This window comes from Ailuropoda melanoleuca, chromosome 10 (genome assembly GCF_002007445.2).
Source record: "Ailuropoda melanoleuca isolate Jingjing chromosome 10, ASM200744v2, whole genome shotgun sequence".
Lineage (NCBI taxonomy): Eukaryota > Metazoa > Chordata > Mammalia > Carnivora > Ursidae > Ailuropoda > Ailuropoda melanoleuca.
Genome location: NC_048227.1, coordinates 56325976 through 56346466, shown reverse-complemented (window position 1 = coordinate 56346466; position 20491 = coordinate 56325976). Strand labels below are relative to the sequence as shown.

The 20491-nt window shown below is 41.8% G+C and overlaps 1 protein-coding gene across 4 annotated transcripts in view; it reads right to left on the bottom strand.

Annotated features, from left to right (window-relative positions):
* PRDM1 (PR/SET domain 1) overlaps window positions 1-18318 on the bottom strand; it is a 22729-nt gene extending 4411 nt beyond the window's left edge. The window contains exons 1-5 of one of the 4 annotated variants that reach the window (XM_034670910.1): window positions 17935-18318; window positions 16091-16330; window positions 9395-9514; window positions 5787-6039; window positions 15-802 (exon numbers count right to left, since the gene is read on the bottom strand). In XM_034670910.1, coding sequence (XP_034526801.1) covers window positions 15-802; window positions 5787-6039; window positions 9395-9514; window positions 16091-16330; window positions 17935-17976 — 1443 coding nt within the window. In that variant the 5' untranslated portion in view covers window positions 17977-18318. Of the gene's footprint in view, window positions 1-14; window positions 803-5786; window positions 6040-6254; window positions 7131-7151; window positions 9374-9394; window positions 9515-16090; window positions 16331-16644; window positions 17669-17934 lie in introns of those variants that run through there. The other 3 variants (XM_034670911.1, XM_034670913.1, XM_034670912.1) reach the window with 3 other exon arrangements.
* Between the last annotated feature and the right edge of the window lie 2173 nt (window positions 18319-20491).

Sequence of the window (20491 nt, the reverse complement as noted above, 5' to 3'; positions counted from 1 at the left end):
GCCGGGACGAGCACCTCGCGCGCGTGGTCGGGCTGCAGCGGCCTGCGGGCCCCGTCCGAGGGCAGCGAGCTGGGCAGGGAGGCTGGGCTGAGCAGGGGGTGGGGCAGGCCGCCGCCGCCGCCCAGGAGGCTCCCGTAGACCGGGTACAGCCTGGGGAAGAGGCTCAAGTTGCCCACGCCGCCCATGTTGCCCACGGCGCCCAGGCCGTTGCAATTCACGCCGTAGGGGGGCAGAAGGAACTTGGGGTAGTGGGCGTTGTAGGACCGGATGAAGGCCGGGGGCAGGTGCGGGGCTGGCGCGTACCCGGGGTAGGAGCCCAAGCCTTCGGGGCCGTAGGGGGCGTTCAAGTAGGCGTAGGAGTCCCGGTGGTCTGGAGGGCAGGGCGCCAGGGGCGACACCGTGTTCCCCGGGCTGCTGTGCGGGCTGCAGCTTTTGAGGCTTTGGTCGGGGCTGCTTCTCGCCGAGGGGCTCGGGGTCGTGGAGGACGGGATCGGGGAGTGAGTGATGTAGGTCGGCCTCTCCATCCCATAGGCTTTCAAAAAGTCCTCCGGCAGAGGGGCCCGGATGGGGTAAACCACCCGAGGGTAGAAGGGCATTTCGGGGCTCCCGTTTTTTCGGAAGTCGTCAGCCTCCTTTTCTGAAGCAAAGGGTGAAATGTTGGAACGGTAACAGTCCTTTCCTTTGGAGGGGTTGGAGTCCAATTTCAGGATTTCTTTCACGCTGTATTCTCTCTTTGGGACATTCCTGGGGCACAGTTCATTTTTCTCAGTGCTGGGCTGCTTTGGATGGCTCTGGGTTTGTGCTGAAATACAGAAAGGACGGTTACTCAAACGGTTATGGAGAACTGAAGTGAAATTGCCAAAGCTGCTCTCTCCTTGAGAAAACCTGAGCGCCAGCTGGCCACAAGTGAGACACACCTGGCTTCAACGCCCTCTCATTCTAGAGGGCTCGGGGCCACTCGCTCAAACACACCGCTCCATTTCCTTCTGGGCAAAACGGGGACAGTGACAACATCTCAAATGAAGAGCACCGTCTGGATTATTTTGTTTCTACTAGTAAAAACCGTATGATGGAAAAGTGCTGTTCAAGCTAGAACAGGAGAGCTTCCATTAAAATGGGGTGGAAAAATCCTGGGGTGGGGGTGTCAGAGGTTAATAAAAGTCATTCTGATGTTCACAGTGTACCGAAAGGAAATCAGCACACCCTGCGAACTAGATGTGAAAGATTAAGACTCATTTCAAGTAACAAGCAGTCATCAGTTTTTGCCTCGATTCTTGTTTAATACGAATTTGATAAAACCCTGTTCAAACTGCCTATGTCAAATAGATTAGCAAAGTGGATGCCACCCCTTCCCCTCAAGTTGCTGACAACACAAGAATGGCACCAAGGTTCTGTCTGGTCTAACCAGGCTCCCAGCAATGCTGTCCCCTGGAATCACAAGGCGTGACATACTCATCTCTGCCAAACCACAACAGGCACTTCCCGAGCCAGTTCAATTACTTAGAGCACCAAAGAAAACAGGCAGCTAAGATGAAAGCATTTATTCTATATTATTACTCGGTAAATACACTATTAGGAAAGCAGCAATGAGGACAGTTCCAGACTCTCCAGGCCATCACCAGCCCTGCCCCTCCAAACACAAGGAACAAACGAGGACTTTGGGAAAACACCAGTCAGTGCAGGGAACACCAAAAACTCCCCGCTCAGCCTTCCCTGGAAATCAAAAGTAAAACATATGCCGCTTCACTGGAGCTCTGGTTATCAGAGGACAATCACTCCAACTGAACAGCTGCCCCACAAGCAGGAGTAGGTTGAAGGCATGAGCCAGCCATGTGTGCAGATGCCTTGGGAGGCAGGGGAGCTCTTGGCTTCAGCACCGGAAGGGGACACGTTTGGGGGACCATGCTGAAGCCTCTGTAAAAGTATCATTCGTCGTCTCAAAAAAAAAAAAAGTTTCTGTTTGATTTCACTGAGAAAGCACTCCAGGCTTGATACCTGATAGGTCTAGAAATGAACTCTGTGGAAGTCCAGATTCTGAACTCTTCAAATCCATTCTCTGGACTGACAGGCTTGAGGGATTCGATTCCAGTTTGAAAGGCCCTCGGAGAATGTTATCTCCTGCTAGCTGTTATCAGTTACTCCTGGGTGAGCCAGCAGCCCCAGAATAAACACAGCCAAGACACTATCAGGGAAGATGCTGATGGGGGCAGTGATGGAAAGCTTGTTGAGGGAGAGGGATTTCTGAAGCCGCTAAACCAAAATAAATAACCCCTTATCGGGCCAATATCAGTCTTTCAGTGAGGCCCAGCAGGCAGGAAGTTCAAATTGTCACTTTTGTTTTTTAAAGCTGAAATGGTAAAGGAAGAGAGACAACTAAGTTGGGAAACTGATAGGCGAGGCATCTCACAGCCACAGGAAGGAATTTTATGGAGGTGAAAAAGAACAATCTGGAGGCACCCTTGTAGGCCCACATTTAAAAAAAGATGGCACCCTCATAAAACGCACGGAAACTTCACCATTTTCATGTGGCAAATTACACCTCAGTCTCGTAATTTTTCCAGTGGCTTCAATACTCTCTTGGTTCTAAAGTTCAACAGATTAAGACCATAAGCAAGAAGCGCGCTTCCATCAGTAGCACCGTCCCTCCTATTTAGTCAGGTGTTCTCATTAGGTACCTTAATAATTCGATTATTAAACTAAAAGCAAAGCTAATGACTGGGCCAACAAACAGAAAGTCAGAATCTATAATTTTCTATGCAAAATACTTAGCACAGGGCCCAGCATATAGTAAATCCACAATCAATGTTTGGTATCTCTTATGCTTCATAGAAATAAATTTCTATCTTCCTCCAAAACAATATCAAAAGGGAAACGTTAGCCCCCAAAGATATTCTAAGGTGGAAGTCATGGAATCTGTGTGAAGGTACATTTTAAAAATCATCCTTCAGCAGCTGAGTAATCAGTAGAGCTGGTGTCATTTCTGACTCTCCCACTCAGCAGCAGCTTGAGTTAACATGAAGAAGAAAATCAAGATCTGTTTTTGTTCTTAAATCTTAAATGGCTGTAGGCGGACGGAGTCATTTCAAGAGTGAACTGCTTCTGAAGGCTCTGAATGGCTTAATTATGCCGACTCACATTTTCGATCTATAATAAGAACCCCCAAGACTACAAGAAAGAACCTAGAAGTTCTGCAGTAGGCAAAACAAAGTCTGTTTTCAACTGAAACTGAGAAAGCAGATTAACATTTAGAAGTCTATAATTTGGTCAACTGTTTTCTAGATGGGTTGGTTAGATACATAGGAAAAAAATACCAAAAAACTTGGGAGGGGTAGGAGTTAAATTTAATAGTTTCTACTCCTTTTCTTTTGTTTTTAAAAAAGATGCCAATTTGTGATTTCTGGCTCCTTATTATTTTTTACCTCAGTTTAATTCGAATCTCTTCTCAAAATTCTATCAATTGAACCATCACTGCCATTTAAAGTCCTCATGGAGATTCTGGCACAGACCTCTATTGTGCTTGAAGCATGGAAACCCAACACAACTCATTTGAAGACACAATCTACCTATTAGGCCTGATGAAAGAGTGGAAATTTTCCTGATCAGAGGCTCAATCATCAGTTACCACACCTAAGACAACTGGTTTCACAATCGGCAGCAGGAGTCTTGGCTTAATGTGACTGGTTATTTGTTCACTCTCCTTCTTTCCTATGAATACTGGACAAAGAAAGGGTCCCTGATAATGTTAAGCCGCCATTTAGAAAAAAATTCTGCATAAATAAAAAGGGACATTTGTGGAAACAAAAGTGTCATTTCACAGTATACAAGGAAGTTGCTCTAAACACAGAGAATAAGCACTTGAATCTTAAATACTGTGCAAAGCCTTTTTTTCGGGGAGTAAAAATGCAGGGCCTTTGAAACCACACCGGGTGAAGGATGTAGGTGAAAAAGCTTCTTCGTGGTTGGTGCAAAGTCACTGGGATAAGTCACTTCAAATGGGGTTACTGTTTGGGAAAAAAAACAAAAAAACACAACGAAGGTCTTTTTCTGAATCCACGAAACAAAGTCACCGGGATAGGTTACTTCCAATGGAGTTACTGTTTGGAAAAACAAAACAAAACAAAACAAAACAACCAAGGTCTTTCTCTGAATCCATGAATGATGAAGCTCAAGGAATGTAAAGAGACCCTCAAAAAGAAGTGACTTGCCATGCTGAGAAAGTCAGGAAGAAGCAGCACGTCTTCCGGTGAAAGGCTCTGCTAGAATATAAGCTGTCTTTTACCACCAAGCCCTGCGCGGTGGGCCTGGCACGTGCAGATGCCAAAACAGCTGAATGGCTCCTGGGATGCTCAGCGCGTACAGCAGACTCTTAGGAGCTTAGAAGAGACGTGAGGGAAAAGAACTGACACCTTTGGTCACGACCTGATTCATCCCTCATGCTCATGTTAAAAGCCGGCTTGCTTCCAATTATTCCAAGACCTCTTCCTAAAGCTCAAGGGTGTGCTGAGTGTGTGTGTTTGTGTGTGAGAGAGAGGACCATGAATGCAAACTTGAAAGGTGATCCGGAGAGAGAGATTCATAAGCTTTTATTGTCCCAGCTTTTCAGAAGACTGCAAATACAATATTGAGATCGTAGGGAGATCAAATAAGCAGCAACTAGCTACAGGGTTGGCTTATCCTGCCCTTACCCTTGACAGGTAATGGGTTTGTTAATTGGTCCTAAAGTTGAAGTCAAAATTCTAATTTATGTTAAAATTAACATTCATTCCAAATGTTTCAAAGGTAGAAATGAAAACTAAAACAACTGAGCCTTCAGATAAAGCAAAGAAGACTGCATTATCAACAATTGGTGAATCTGGGTAAAAAAGTATCTGGGAATTCTTTGTATTATTTTTGCAACTTTTCCTTAGGTTTGAAATCATATCAAAACAAAAAGTTACAAAAATTTCAAAATTTAGATGCCAAAACTTTTACACCAAAAGGATCTAATGTTAAAAACTTCCTTAAAACGTAGCAGTCTAACCAAGAACACACAACCATAATTACAACAGATTGGAGTTTTATGGTCATTCTTAAATTGTTCCTGGAGATCACTTGAAAATGACTAAAATGAGGTAGCCCTTTGCAGAGGGGTTGTGACACTAACTTCAACCAAATAAAAAAGTAAAAGCTTATAAACTAAAGAACGGAGAATTTGTTAAAATAAAGTGATAGCTGGCTACTGTAATAGTGATCAAGAGGTTAGATAATTAGGTTTTTGCCTTCAAGAAGGAAGCTACGATATAAAATCTTTAGAGTTATCCACTTAGAATAATATTTTAAAAAGTATAGCTGTGAGTTTTTCGAGAAACAATCTGATATGTTCTACATCAGACCACACGTTGATAACCCAATATACATCTCTACAATACTCCAACACACATTTATAAGCACCAACAAATCACCACAAACAAGGGCTATACCTTATATACTAGGCATGTCAGGACCAATCCCTTGTATACTCCTACCTGCCCCCTTTTGGAAAGATCAGAATTGGACATATATTTCTTCCTGTAACTTTCTGAATTAAACACTCAAAATAGCTTTTACTATTTTACATAATCAGGTTTCGTAATGGGGAACAGGGACTAAAACAAATTTTTTCCCTTTTCCTCGTCCCTTGTTTAAAGCCACCTACTTGACCCAACAAATGAAGCCATATAATTAAACATGTTATTAGCTCATAGGGGCAGAACCGACATTACTGGCATTTTTTATGTATTTATTTTTTTGTTCTATAATCCACTTACTGAGATTCATCATTGTCAGCTCTCCGGGATAAGGGTAGTGAAGCCTCTCTGCAAAGTCCCGACAATACCACACAAGAAGCTCCTGGTTGGCAGGGATGGGCTTAATGGTGTAAAAGTAGATGTTCATCCCGTTCTGACACGCAGCCAGATTTTGCTCCCAGGCAGAGTGCGCCGGATTCACATAGCGCATCCAGTTGCTTTTCTCCTCATTAAAGCCATCGATGAAGTGGAGAAGCTCCCCTCTGGAATAGATCTGTCCAAATGAAAAGACAGACGTGTAAAAGAAAGTCAGCCCCAAAGCAAGGGAAAACTTCCCCGGCACCTCTAAGAATAAACACGGCAAGTCCCGCGTGTGATTTCTCATTCCCTGTTGCCCACTTAGAAAAAGAATGAAATAGGTTTAGCCAGAGTAGTCTTGAATCAGCAGAAATCAGGACGGAAACAGGTAAGGCACACTTTGTCAGTTACCTTTTCCATTTCAGTTTTATCATCTTTTCGTGTTTGGGGAAAAATGACAGAAGAACGAAACACCACATTTCATTTAAGGAGCTGCCTCGGCCGGATCAAACCACCAGAGAGTATTACTTTTGCTACAGCCATGAGCGGCAAATGGGCGAAGCTACTAACTTTAGTTCCGATTATGCTGACTTTGAATGCTTTGAGTCACTGGGTAGAAGACCAAGCCAACCGAATACGTCAAACTGAGTCTCTCAACTTTTTCTATGGCCTCTGTACTTGCCGTTTCCTACACCCCCGCCCAAGGCTTCAACTATGCAAACATCCTCCACCCCCAAGCCTCCAAGTCCAGAAGTAACACTTGTTCATATGAATACTTGGAACCCTGCCTTTTTGTGGAAACACTGGGTGGGGCAAAGGTGAACTTCACCTGCCATAACAAAGTGAACACCGGGACAGAAGCCAGGATTTGACAGTCGACTAAGAAGTCACTTTTCCTCTTGATAAACATGTTCAGCCTTGCACTTCTCTTTCAAGCCAAAGGAGGGAAGAGGGAACCCTCTTATCTGTAAGGTGGTTGGCTAAAACACCACTCACAGAGCCATAGGCATGTGTTTTTCGAAAAAGAACAGGAAGAAACTGTGTTGTTCTTTAAAGGCAACGCATAATGAACAATTCAAAGTTTGCCTCCCAGTAATAGTACTTCTGGTTTAACAGATGAACTTAGGCTACAGTTGGTAAAAAGGCAGAGGTAAGAATATGAAAAATTAAAACATACAGTCTTGCTGAAACTACTTTATAAACAAACTCCTCACCCTTCCACAGAAAGTTTCTCTCTCTCCCTCTTTTTAAGGTATACCACTTTTTCTTCAGACTCAAGAAATTTCCTTATCCATCTACAATCAATACCTGGTTATCTGCAACTTGTCGTCTTCAAGTAGTAGGGCAGTGTTCGTAGCAGAAATTTTGCTCTAACCGGACAGCAGGTTATGGCTTTGCTCCTAGTCACATACTGACTGTGATACTCTATAAATCGTGTCTGTATTTCACTCACACGTTATCAGAAACAAAAAGGAACTCTGTCTCTTTAACACGGGCAGTAAACACCAGAATCACTTTCTTTTAAGAGTAACTTCCTGTAAATTGTGAAGGGGGAAATACATGTGGCTTCATCAAAGCAGCTTGTGAGAGCTTTTGCGGTGTGTTTTGTTAAGAGAAAATGGAACAAGGCTGGGTGAATTCTGCTATCAAGAGGGGTTTTCAAGTTTGTTTACTCTGATGTGCAAACTTCCAGGAACATGGGGTTCCATCGTTCTGCACTCTTCGCTGGGCGGAGACTGCTTTCTAAAGCTACGGGTGTGGGATTCCAGTCAGCCTTCCCTGGATTACGATTTACTGTATCCTCATTTAAAAACAGAAACGTCTGTGCCATGAAGTCATACGTACACACACACACACACACGAAAGTAAAATAACGCGTACGTCAAATGAACACTGCTCCTTCTCACCTCACTACACTGCCATATATTATCAGGAAGATTAAAAAATGTGCTGACTCATAGTACAGTTACAAGAAATGTCACTGGTTTCTCAACTTGAACATCCCTACTCTTCTTTGACTGTGTAGTTTGCATGAAACTTTTTCTTTCCTTACAACAGATGTTCATATTCCTGCCAGCAAAATCAGGATGCTTTTAACAACATGTGGGGAGTTTTCTCCTACGATATCCTTTGTATGTGAAAGACTGATTCAAATAAGTCCTCCCAAGGAAAGCGTTTCAGTTACTTAGGGTGAATCGTTAATGAACCAGGGAACTGGGACAGAGATAGCAGGTTCTTAGGTATTTCTTGCCTTTTTAAAAAATGATCATGCATTAAAAATTCTCATGGTGGATTGTGTTAATTCAGACTTTTGACTCCAAGAATTACACACTTCTGTGGCTCACTTCTGAGAAGACTTTATTGACAATAAAGGCAAAAATGCACTCACTGACATTTTGCCCACTGTATGTCACAAAGTAAATGTATTTTAAGCATGTGTAATTATTAAATAAAAATTGTGAGCACACAATTCTTAGTGCTTTCTTTTGTTTGGAAAATAGTAAAATAAAGTTCTAAAAAACAAAACTTCCTGGATTAAAAAAAAAATCCTGTTTCTATGGAACAGCTTCTGAATGATCCCCCAAATAGAAGTCTTTTATAAAGATACTTCTCCAAAAGATTTAAGCATGGTAGGTAAAAACTGGCCAAAGTAAGTATAATCTAGTTCTTGTTGTTACCATGCAGCTGTTTCTTAAAAGAATTCAAATAATGGTTCCCCGGTAGTCATGTACATTTTATGCAAGTATGTATTAAAAAATTACTTTCAAATTTAGTAAACATGTCCTTATTTTCTAATTGAGAAAAGTGAATATCCTAGAGAGATCTATGGGAAGATGGAAAACAGTCTAATTTTTGTCTCTGTTCCCTTCTAATTCAGGGTCCTTTATTCAAAAACTCCATCTAATTAGTTCATCGTTGAGGTCCTTTCTAATCCTGATATCCCAAAGGAAATTGTATTGGCCAGACGTGTACGCTCTCACATGATTGTAAGCACTTCCCTTATGCTATGGGAGTAATGTACATACTGTCAGACCCAACAGTTTTATGATGCAGATGCAAGACCTGTCCCAGTCATCTCCATTCCCCTAGTGGCATCTTCTACCCATCCTTCCTTAACAGCATTTATTTTCAAGCTAATTCATTTACGATTACTCTTCCATTCAATTAAAGTTAACTCAGCAAGAAATCAAGAAGGGGTGAAATCTAAGGCTTGGTGACTCATTACTACTTCCTTGCAGAGAAATGCAAATGAACCTACCCTTGAAGCAAGCAGCAAACTGTTTCCTTTCATCACAAAGCTCTAATGAATTGCAAAAATTAAGATTCACCTACAGTCCATATCTCCATCCCTAAACACCTACAGGCTGCATTTCTAGAGCCAAACAATCAACCAGTTTCAATCCCATTTGCTTACAATTCCCTGTGTCCACAGGGGCCCTGAATAGTTGTGGTTAGCCCCATTACAGGTTGAAAAAGGAAGTGACCCAGCAATTCTGGCTCCATCTTTTTCCTTAATTCTTAAGGAGTCTGAAAAACTGTTCCCTACTTACCCGCCAGAAGTATTTCCTGTTGGCGTTCTTGGGAACAGTATCATTGGTGTAGATTTCACCTATTAGAGGTCCAAAACGTGTTCCCTTTGGTATGTATTCTTTACTCACCACTCCAATAACCTAAAGGGGATAAAACATGAAATAATTATGTCAACTGTGAAATATTAATTGACGTTTTTGTTGAATCGAATTGTCAAGTGATAATACAACCAACAGTGACAAAATTATGACATGGAGAGCAGATATCCATGGTGCCAACATAATCTTAACAACAAGCTTCATCTTAAAGGGAAAGCATCTTTTAAGCTCCCAGATCACAAGCAAATACCCAACCAAGCATTAAAATAGTCTAAAGGATTACTCTGGTGACTTTTTCATTTTTATTATTACTTTTCATACTAGAAGAACAGAGAGGGTAGCCATTCTGTTTTATTTGATTTTAGAATCAGATACTGCAGAATTAAATGGTCAAGATTAAACAATTTCAGCCTGCTCCTAGTTTCTTATTTCTCCTTCTTCATCAAACCATAAACACAGCATGCTTCAGGGGAATAAAATAGTTTTAACCTCAGAAACCAAAATAATGCTCTTTGGTTGTTCCACAAAGACCTAAGGAACCAGAAGCAAAACACATTATATTTTTTTCATTCCAGATGAGGTTGATTTTTTTTTCATAGCTTATAAGTTTTTTTTAATAGAAGAAAGATCTTTCAAGCAACTTTGTTCTCCCCTAGCATCTTCTACTCAACAGTGGTCAAAAGTCATCCTTTGAAATGGAATTTATACTGAGGGGAGCTGCGGGCTCTGAGAGCTGTGGGTTCTAAGATCTGAGGAAATGACCTTCTCAGACTGGATGTATCACACTAGGGCCTTGCTAAAGAAACATGTTAACTATGCCAGTTCCTCCTTGATCGTAAATTTCTTTAAGGGAGTGAAAAAAAAATCACCAACCACGAATCAGGAAGCAATTCATCACTATTCAAAAGAACTCCTCTGTAAGTAGTCCTCTGCAACATTTCGCAGTTACAGTTTTGTGTTGGTTTTTATTCAGTCACTTTCCCATTTTTATTTTATTTTTTGTCCAAAATTACCTACAAATTACTTATTAGATACCTTACCGAAATGGACCAAGAGGGGAGGTAAAAGAGAATATTTGCTTCTAGGTTTTACTAAGTCTGATGGCTCCTGTATAATTGTGAACCTGCTGTGGTAGGTCCAAATATATGTATCAAATGTGCACAGTGCAATCTCAGATTTTGGTTGTGATATACATTGATATGTCAATAAATCTCATCAAGAACTTAAAACCTGTTTAAATGGATATGGAATAAGTACATCTCCATGGTTTTAACACTCCAATCTTTCTCATTTACATTTCTTATCAATCAATGATTTTTTTTTTTTTTTTAGCAATTTAGTATTCAATATACAACCCAGTGGAGCATACTCAGACTGGGAAGACAGAAAAAAAGAAAGAAAGAAAGAAAGAAAGAAAGAAAGAAAGAAAGAAAGAAAGAAAGAAAGAAGAAAGAGAAAAGAAAAAAAGAAAGAAAATTTCCTACACCTAGCACAAGTTGAAACAAGGTTGTGAACTAAAGTGTTATTTTTGGTACTTTATGAATTTCTGGCAGAGAGCTGAAAAAAGCAGATGTTCATCTCATCCCCCTCCTCTGCCTTCATTTACATCTATGTGCCCTTTCAATACCGTTCATGGTTACTGGTATTTGTTGGCAGTAAAACTACTGGGGACAGGAGAAGCTCAGAGCAGTTTTGAGATAAAAATATGTAGTAAAGCTTAAGTAGACTTACTTATGCAGAGGCTCATTATTTATGATACATTATTGAACCTAATTAATTTGAAAAATTCATGGAATTGACTTCTATGACACACAAATCATTTGGCATTCACATTCGAGTGATTATTCCATAATATTAAAATGACAAACAGGAAAAACAAATAATGTCATTTGTTGGTGAGCCAATAATTAGCAGTTGATATTTTCAACATATCCACTTTAAAGCAGTAATTTAAAGAAAGGTACTCAACTGGTTCATCAACTTTGTTTTAAATTATAGTCTCTCGCAGGCAGTGTCTTGGGAGTCAGAGCTTGATTACCAACAAGGAGCATTACATTGAGGTCAGGTTTTTTTTCTTCCGAATTGCTCTTTTTTTAAACCAATGGGCTTCTTGGTTCTCATCTATCAATCTTACACTAAGAAAACACACAAGACTTTCTTATGGTCAAAAAGAAATCGACCTGAATCTTATTTCTACAAAACAATTTGCAGAAGTAACGACCCAGCACCTATTTGAGAACAACTATAAGCAAGTCACCGAGGAAGCCTGAGGACAGTACTTGCCATCTATAACCTTACAAAGGCAATTAAGTAAGCAAGACAGAAGAACAATTAAAAAGAGGAGGGTCTGTGGTGGAAGAGAAGTCTATGAAAATCCTCAAGCCCCAAACAAATAAAAGAACCTACACTTACTGCAGTGAGTATTTCCTAATTAAAAGAAAAAAAAAAAAAAGAGCCAAAGAGACTCAATATTAGATTATCTCTACAAGTGGGACAGAAACCTATTATTTTCAGTTCCATTATAAACAGAGCTATCGGGAACACACAAACGCACATAAAGTGGATACACAGAGACAAAAAATAATAGAATTTCAAGGTTGGAAGGAATTGTATAGCTTAAATACCATCTCTATCCATTCCTAGCCCAGCACTTTAGTACAGGATAAATACGTTCATCTCAAATCCACTTCTGAGACATTATTCAAAGAGGACATAGGAGCTGCAATTCTAAGATTATAGCGCTCGGCTGGGTAACTGTGGAGGGTGAATAGGAACCAAGGTTGTTTTTAATGGGAAGTGGAAGACCAAGTCCTAGTCTCCCTCTTGCCCCAGAAGGATCCAGATGTGAATCTTAGCCAACAACATTCTACCCCTGGAGCAAGCACGCGAGACAGAGGAATCTGGTTGTGCCTTGGGCTTCACAGTGCTAAAAAGACTAATTAAGAATGTGTTCACCTAAGCTCAAGAAGGAAACTTCACAGGAACTGACCAGGGTCCTAAAGAATTATTACTAGGGGCAGGCTGCTGTCCGTGTGCCTTCCATAACCCTATCTGGGAGAAGACCCTGGCCTCCACACTTGCTTGCCTCCTCTCTTGCCGCCCCACAAGCCCTTCCACCACTTGGGCAGATCTGTCTCTGTCAGTGGCCTCAGTTAGAGCACACACCCTGATGTCTGAGCCTTCCAGACCAAAAAAAGGGCTTGTTTTTCATTGTACAAAAATGAAGATTTCACAACTTAGGATGGGGGTTGCTGAATTTAAGTCCGATATCAAGGAGAATATGAACTTGGTATTTTTTTTAAAGCAATTCCTCCTTTAGGGGATCTACGAACACACACATAGCAGAGGGCTTTAAGCAGAAACATTATTCAGGTTTAAATGTGGTATGAGCATCCTCACCCCAAATTACATTAAGATGATTTTAATTACTAGTTATCTTTTCCCCTCCCCGAATCCATCCCCCATAAAAATGACTTATTCGATAAAAATTCTATTTTGAATACAAGGATATTTGCATTGAGATGATGAGAACTCTGTTCTGGACTAAGACTTCAGCTTGTAATTCACTTCATTTTTTTTTTTTTAAAGGGAGTGGGATGGATGGAGATGTTTTTGGAAGATTTCCTCCTTAATTATCTTTATATTAAAGGAAATAGGGTAATGCCTTGCTACATTGCCTCACAAATAAAAGGCAGTAGGAAGAAGAGGGAATTGCATGTTATGGAGAGATACTTTTTACAGATGGCTTGAGTTAATAATGGACTTCAATCAAAATAGACATTCGGTGAGTCCCCATCATTGGTCTGATGTTTATCACCACATGACTCTCGGAGGTCAGACTTAGAGCCACCGTGCCTCTTGAATATAAGCAAACTCGATACAGGCCACTGCTTCTAAAATATAACTGTTTAAATTGATCTGTCTGTATTCATGTATTCACAAAAGATTATTTCAGGAGGACAAGGGGAAAATCCCCCCTAAAAGAATAACCCCTCAGTTAAAAAAGGTTTTAAAAGTTTTGAATAGTATGTCTATATTTGGTTTGAGTTCTGGAAATAGGAAGTAAGAACAGGCTCATTAAAGGTGCAGAATGATTCTAAACCAAATCTAAAAATGAGGGTCAAGATCAGAAATTTGGTTCGTATGTTTTGTTTTTAAACCAAAAGAAAAAAAAAAGGTGCTGACACATAGCACAAATTCATAATGAAAAATGGTCTTGTTAAAAAAAAAAATCCCCAAGTATGTCAGCACAACAGTACACAGTGTAACATCTTCTGTTACTTAAATGAAAACATATAAAGAAGGGCAAGATCAACCAGTGAGATAAAAACCCCATATAGAAAGGCTTTTTTCCCCCTCTTTCCATGGCTGGTGCGACTTAAAGAACTAACCGAATAATGTCAATGTAAACATTTCATCCATCCTGAAGGTTTCTGTTTGAGAACTGGCTTTCAGGGATCACACCCTCAATGGCTCAATTGCATGCGATGCTTTCACCTCCGTAGGGAGCTGTCCTTTCCCAAAGTGCAGAAAGGTAGGAGAAAGAAACAGAAAAATAGGTACAAATTCCAGAATAAGTGTAAGACGGCATTACATTCGAGGTGGCTTCCTGGTTGCTTTTATGATTAGGAACAGGAGATGTGTTCCTCAATGTTTCAGTTAAATAAAATATGGGGAAATAGAACAGGAGGACCCTGATCTCTTATTAGGTTAGTTTCGAAGGACCCTCTTTAGGGATACAAGGCACTGTATGAACATACTGAAATAGGAAGTTATATGTTCAGAGGAAAAAAAAACACCAAGCAAGCTTAATAAAGGATCGGTCTGAAAGATGTAAAGACGATAAATAAAACCACAGTGACACCAAGAGGGGCCAGTGTAGCATAATCAAAGAAGCACTGACTGGGGAAGCCAGAAGAACTTTGCTCCTAGTCCTGCCTCAGGCTTCTAACTACGCATCTTGGGTAAGTGACTATCTTTCTGAACCTTGGACTAATGATCCAAAGGCATTCCTTTATTTAGCTATGATTTTAAGTAGAATGTTGGAAATTGAAAAACAAGCTAAGAGCTGAACAGAGATAAGAACATTATAAAATGAAAAGGCAAAAAGATGATCCATAGAATAGAGGTCTTTATTTCAGTCCACTGGGCAGGACAGGGCAACATGGCACAAATGAACCCTGGGAACACACCGTTATTTGGTCAAATGTGAGAGGGGGAAAAACACAGTACACCTTCTAAAGCCACAGCCAAAACTTAAATAGCCAAACAAATCCTACATTAATTCCACAGGCCACGTATTATGAGGCTTTCTACTGAAAAGAGGGTTACTCTCAGAAAGAGGTGTAATTAAGGGCCGACCTCTGGGGTTAAATTTTTCGTTAATGTTCATGTACAACTACAATTTAAATTTTGGTTTTTATAAAATCTGCCTCTATTCTTCCAGCAGGGGAAAAAAAAAAGTTAAGCTTTAATGAAACTCAAAGCAGAGCTGCTCTATTTAATTTTAGACAGCTGTGTCTCCCCCTCACCAAAAACACTGAACTCAGACACACAAACAGGAAAGAGACAAAGTATTTCCCAAACAACAGGCTCCCCTGACTCTTTCAAATACTGTTCCTTAGGGAAGAAGGAAAAGTGATCTGACATGGTTCTAATGAATAGTCCCAGCATCAAGTCATGGATTCCTACAACAAGGAATCACTTCTTGCTGAAGGCAGCGACAGAAATGACAGTGACCTATGGTAGTCCTGGTGGTGGGAAGTCTGTTGGGGGGTCAATTCCCTCAACTCAGCTCTGCTGTAGAGACTAGTAGGAACCACTGCAGTAGCTGAATTCTCAAAACAAGAGGTGGTTCTGCAAGTTATTTCACAGCTAAACATCACGCCTAGCTATAATCGTTATATAAAAGGGTAAACACAAATCCTTTGCTCGTTCCAAGTTTGGGTTTCCAGCCCCTTTGAAACAACAAAGAGTGTACCCACTTCAGAGGCCAATAAGGAATTGGCCTGCCAGCCCAGCCAGAGCCAAGGAGCTGCCGCAGATAAACAGTGGGTAGCTCTGAAGTCATCCGGGCAGAGGACACTTTGATACGAACCTCTTCTTGGTTTATACCATCACTTCAGTTCATAAACACGTCAAGGTTTTGAGAACAATTTTAGAAACCCAGCTAATAAAGCCGGCTCATTAAAAAGAATAAAGCCATCTAATGACCAAAAGGAGACAAAAGAAACATGAAGAACTTTTTTTTTCGAAGAAAGTTTTCTCCCTCAAAAGCCACGGTACACCTGGAGGTCCAGGGTCAGCGAGGCCAGGGTGGGCAGCGGCTTTCTTGAAGGTTGCTGACAAGTTCGCCCACCTTGTGCTGCTGTTGGGCTTTGCCAAGATGTGTCAGCTTGCCAAAAGATTTAACTGTTTGCTAATTAGTATGGAACAGTTGAGGGCTGGAGTCAATGAGAAGGACAGACTTAGGGAAAGAGAAAGCAATGGAAGAAGTGAATTAAGTAATCAATTATTTACTGATGCTTACGGATTCTCACAGAACTAGGAGGTAAAGCAAGCAGTAGGGAGATTTGGCGTCAGGTGCCGATCTTCTTCAGCGAGAAACCAGAGGCTTACCTCTTTGCTGTTTGTGGCATATTTGAAAAGCAGATTCCTTGGTAGGGATGCCTCTGCCTGAACTGCCGTCCCTCCGTCGGCGCCGCAATCCCAGGGGTGGTCGTTCACGATATAGGTACACTTCTCTTCAAACTCGGCCTCTGTCCAGAGAGTCATATCGGCGTCCTCCATGTCCATTTTCATGGTCCCGTCGGTCAAGCCTCGACACCTCACAGTGCTGGAGCTACACTTCGGGGCAGCCTGGAAGAGAGGGGAAAAGGCCTTGAATCCCCATTGTCCTGTGGCTCCGTCCGAGAGGCTGTGACTAATACAGTAGTCTGAAGACTTGAAAAGCAGATGCAGAGCGCTTGGTACAGTTGAGTAAGAGCCAAAAAGCCGTATAAAGAAGACTGCCTTGACGAAGCAAGGTTTTAAAATGCTGCTCTTACTTAGTTCTTAAAAAAGAAAGAAAGACAGACAGGAGTGTGGCAAACTCATTGGGGGAGGAGAGGAGAAAAAAGAAAAGAAAAAACAAAAAGAAAAAAGAACCACCTCGGACCAATCCCTGGCTTTACCTCTCACAGCAGAAGAATGCTGTGGGCGCTCAGTCCTAGGTCCCAGAACTCCTGGGGTCATGGCCGCCAGACCCTCAACGCTGTGGAAAAGCTGCCTCAGAAAAGTGTCACAAACAAGGAGAGGAAGAGGAAGGAGCTCTGTCTGCCTCTGAATGAAGCTAAAAATGGAAAGCGCGTGTGGGGCAGGAGCGGAACCCAGCCGGCCTTTTCCAAATGGGGAAGACTGAACTTTCCCACCAGCTCCCAACGCAAAACAACTTTCAAAACAACTCGCCGCCCCCCCTCCTCTGCTGCGAGCTCCCTTTCATCCTCTCACATGGAAGACTGAAAGGGTTGCATCCTGCCAGCATCACTGAGCTGCAGCTTTTCAGAAATGGTTTGGGAGCACAGGAAAAAGAGGAGGAAAAATGGGCAAAGGGGGACTACTCCTGGCAGTTTCCTTTGACTGGTGGGCATCTCACGCCAAATTGAAAAAGCAAAAACAAAGCATTAAACTGTTCAATAGCATTCCCTGGAGAGAATTCCTTTAGGAGCCTTCAGCTACAAATAGCACTTTCCATTTAAATCTGAAAGTGTACAAATTCCCAGAAGTCACTGATGTGCTTCAGTTTACTGTAACTAAAGTTATAACAAATATAGAAGACTCCGAGGACAGGCTCTTGCTTCCACTTGTAAACTGATAAGGATATTCCCGCAAATCCCCCCTCACACTCAGGAAAAGTGCTTTCCAAAGAGAAAAAAAGGTAAACAACTTCTGCAACGCTTTCCCATACAATGTTTGATAAAAAGTAGGGACATGGGTATCATTTCCATGTAAGAACGTGTCCTCCTTAGAATGTAAACACAGCTCTCCGTAGAAGTCCTTCAAAGTGGTTTTCATTCTTTTCTTCCCTAAATACGATGGTCTTTTAAAAAGAAGTCAGAGGCAAAGTTGTCTTTCCTGAGTGACGATTTAGACAAACTTGCTTGTTTTTATTTTGTTCTAACATGTAGAGTCATGATGCCAAATAAATGTTAAAATAAAGCAAAATTTTAAAATGAAGCCAACTCGGAGAAGTCACTTTGACGGGGGTGGGCAGGAGCCACTACCGAAATTTCAATGAATTGATAAATATGCCTCGAACTGAAAGGGTTAATGATTCATAAGGAAAAAGTCTTATAAATGTTTGACAGTTCTAAGAGCCCTAAAGCAGAAGCAGTTCTGGTTTCTACTGCGACTACGCTAACAGCAACAACAACAACAACAATTTCTGATTAATTCAGAATTAAAAACAAGATCAAGTTCCTTACCAAGGTCGTACCCACACGCTTTTCCAAGCAAATATCCAACATCTGAGATAAGTGTCGCTCATCTCTACACAGTCCACATTTCCTCCGCGTCCCCTCGCGGGCTGAGGACTGACGCGCACCTCGGCCGTCCCTCTTTTTCTACGGCCGCCCCGGCGCCCGCGTCCCGGCTCTCCGCGGCGGACAGGTGCCGCGCGCTGCTCTGCCTCTCCGCAGCACTGGAGGGCTGAGTGTCACCGCAGCACTTTCAGTCTGTGTTAACCAGACCGGAGGCTCCTTTCCCCTCCCTGCTGCAGATTTCCCATTCGTCTGATTCACTCCCACCAGCTGCTGAAGGGGGGCGTGGCCACACCTGGACTCGCCGGAGCTGCGCCGAGAGCTCAGCCCAGGGCTTTCCCCCAGATCGCGAACTGCCCAGAGCTTCCTTTCTTCGCATGTGAATTTCAACATTTACTTGGAATCTTCTTACTTCCCTTTGAAAGCACTTAACCTCAACGTTTACTCGGGCTGTATTGTATTCTAAATACTCAGCCCGCCCTCCTTCCTGCTGAGGTTTTCTAAGGGGGCGCACATTCCTTTAATTAAGGGAAACCTAAAAATTACCTAAAAATCTTGTAGTTCCAACGCTCAAATCCACAGTTTAAAGAATATATAAAAGGTACCTGAAAAGAGCGTGTGAGATTATTTTTGCATTTAATGTAATAAAATATAGCTGTCTAATCCTCCATCTATAGCCCATGAAATGCACATCCCCCCACCCCCAAAACTTGTCAGCTTCCCTGTCTCCTGCTAACTGAAATACATTCAAATCTGGTAGAACTGACTTCCCTCTTTCAACCATTTAATAAATAGGGAAATAGGAAAGAGTTATAATCCTACAGATTATAAGTCTTTGCCTTTGCTCCCCTCCCCAAGACCACAACCAGACTTCCAAGGAGGAGCGTGTAAGCAAAGTGTAGAACATTAATCGTTTCACAGTTAAAGAGAATGTTGAAGTGATCACTGCAAGTGGAGGGCAGACGGAGGCAGTAATTAGTGGGGCTCGTTCTACGCCCTGTCCGGCTTTTCCTCCAGCCCCAGTCAGTCCTCTGTTGAAGGAAGGACATCCTGTGATGATGGCATACAATGTCCTGTTTGTTTATTATTAAGAGCGTGGACCTTGCATTCCTGCTTCTCATTACAAAACAAACCAGATGCTTTACTTCCTTCAATGGTCTTGTGCCTTCAGCAAGGAATCCTCTAATTCAGAGAAACAATGATGCAAAGGGTCCATTTATAGCAGGCACCCCATTACAATTACTGTTTAGATCACTGAAACACAAAGTCTCCCACTTTTCCTGCTTGCCTCATATAGGTGGTTGTTTTTGAAATCGTCTCTCCTTCAACCTTAGGCTGCAATGTCTTTTCTAACATTTTAAATACACGTGTGCATACACACCCACGTCCCAACACACACACACCCACATGCACACACCCAGTCCCGACCTAATGATACCAACTTAGTCATACAATGAAGTGGACATTTGAGTATTTGTTTACAGGAAGAAACAAAGCAAAACAAAAGCCCAACTCGATCATAGAAATATGTCTGCTTATCTTTAACATTTCTTTTCTCTCTTTTAGGAAACTTTTCTAGAATTTTTTTTCTCTCTTTTAGGAAACTTTTTTAGAATTCTGGGGGTGGGAGGCAAAGATTATTTGCCAGGAAATGGTTTTTGCGTCTAAAGTCCTTCCACAATCTCTGTAGTACAGAACAATTACATTCCCACTAGGGGACATAAGTAACACACACTCCCCGCTTGGCTGCCTGGCCGCTGTTATTCCATGTTATGCCAGAGGGGACGCTAGTAGCAAGAGGAAACGACTTTTAATCGGCAGATGTGCTAAGGGTATAAAACTGAATGAACAATTCCGAAGAGTTCTCAGAAAGCTCCAAGATGATAATTAAACAAGAGAAATCCAGCCTTCTCGAGAGGGTTTATTAACTGATGCTGAGTCAGCGCCACAATGGACAGAAAAACAATGTAGTCATACTGAAGGCTGGCCTGCTGTTCCAGCAGTCTCGCCTGCAGATGTTAAAGAGTAGTCCACTTCCCTTTTAGAGTCAAACTCTGTTCTTGGGCCACATACACCATGCAAGTGCTGGTGAGTCAACCATAGTGGAGTAAGGGAATAGCAAAAAGTTGGATATTTGAGGTGGGAAGAGGCTATTTTAAGCCAAATATTTACTTTAATGGCTGAAAGATGCCAGTGAATCAACTCACTGTTAATTAATATCAGCCCGCACTCACCTTCAGAGGTGGTGAAATGGGCTTGAGTCTAGGGGAGGACGCAAACTTCAAATACCAGTGTGAGACTTAGCCAGGCAACCCTAAAATTAGTTCCAGGTGTTCCAGCTGAGCTGGAGAAGGCCTCCAGTGGAACTTGAAGGAAAGTCAGTTCTGAAACACAGTGTTAGACTAGAAAATCCTTCAAATGTTTGTGTCTTGTCTAAAATAGTACCCCAACACTCCACCCCCCCAATCAGACCATTTTTATTGCAATGATAGCAGTCAAGGAT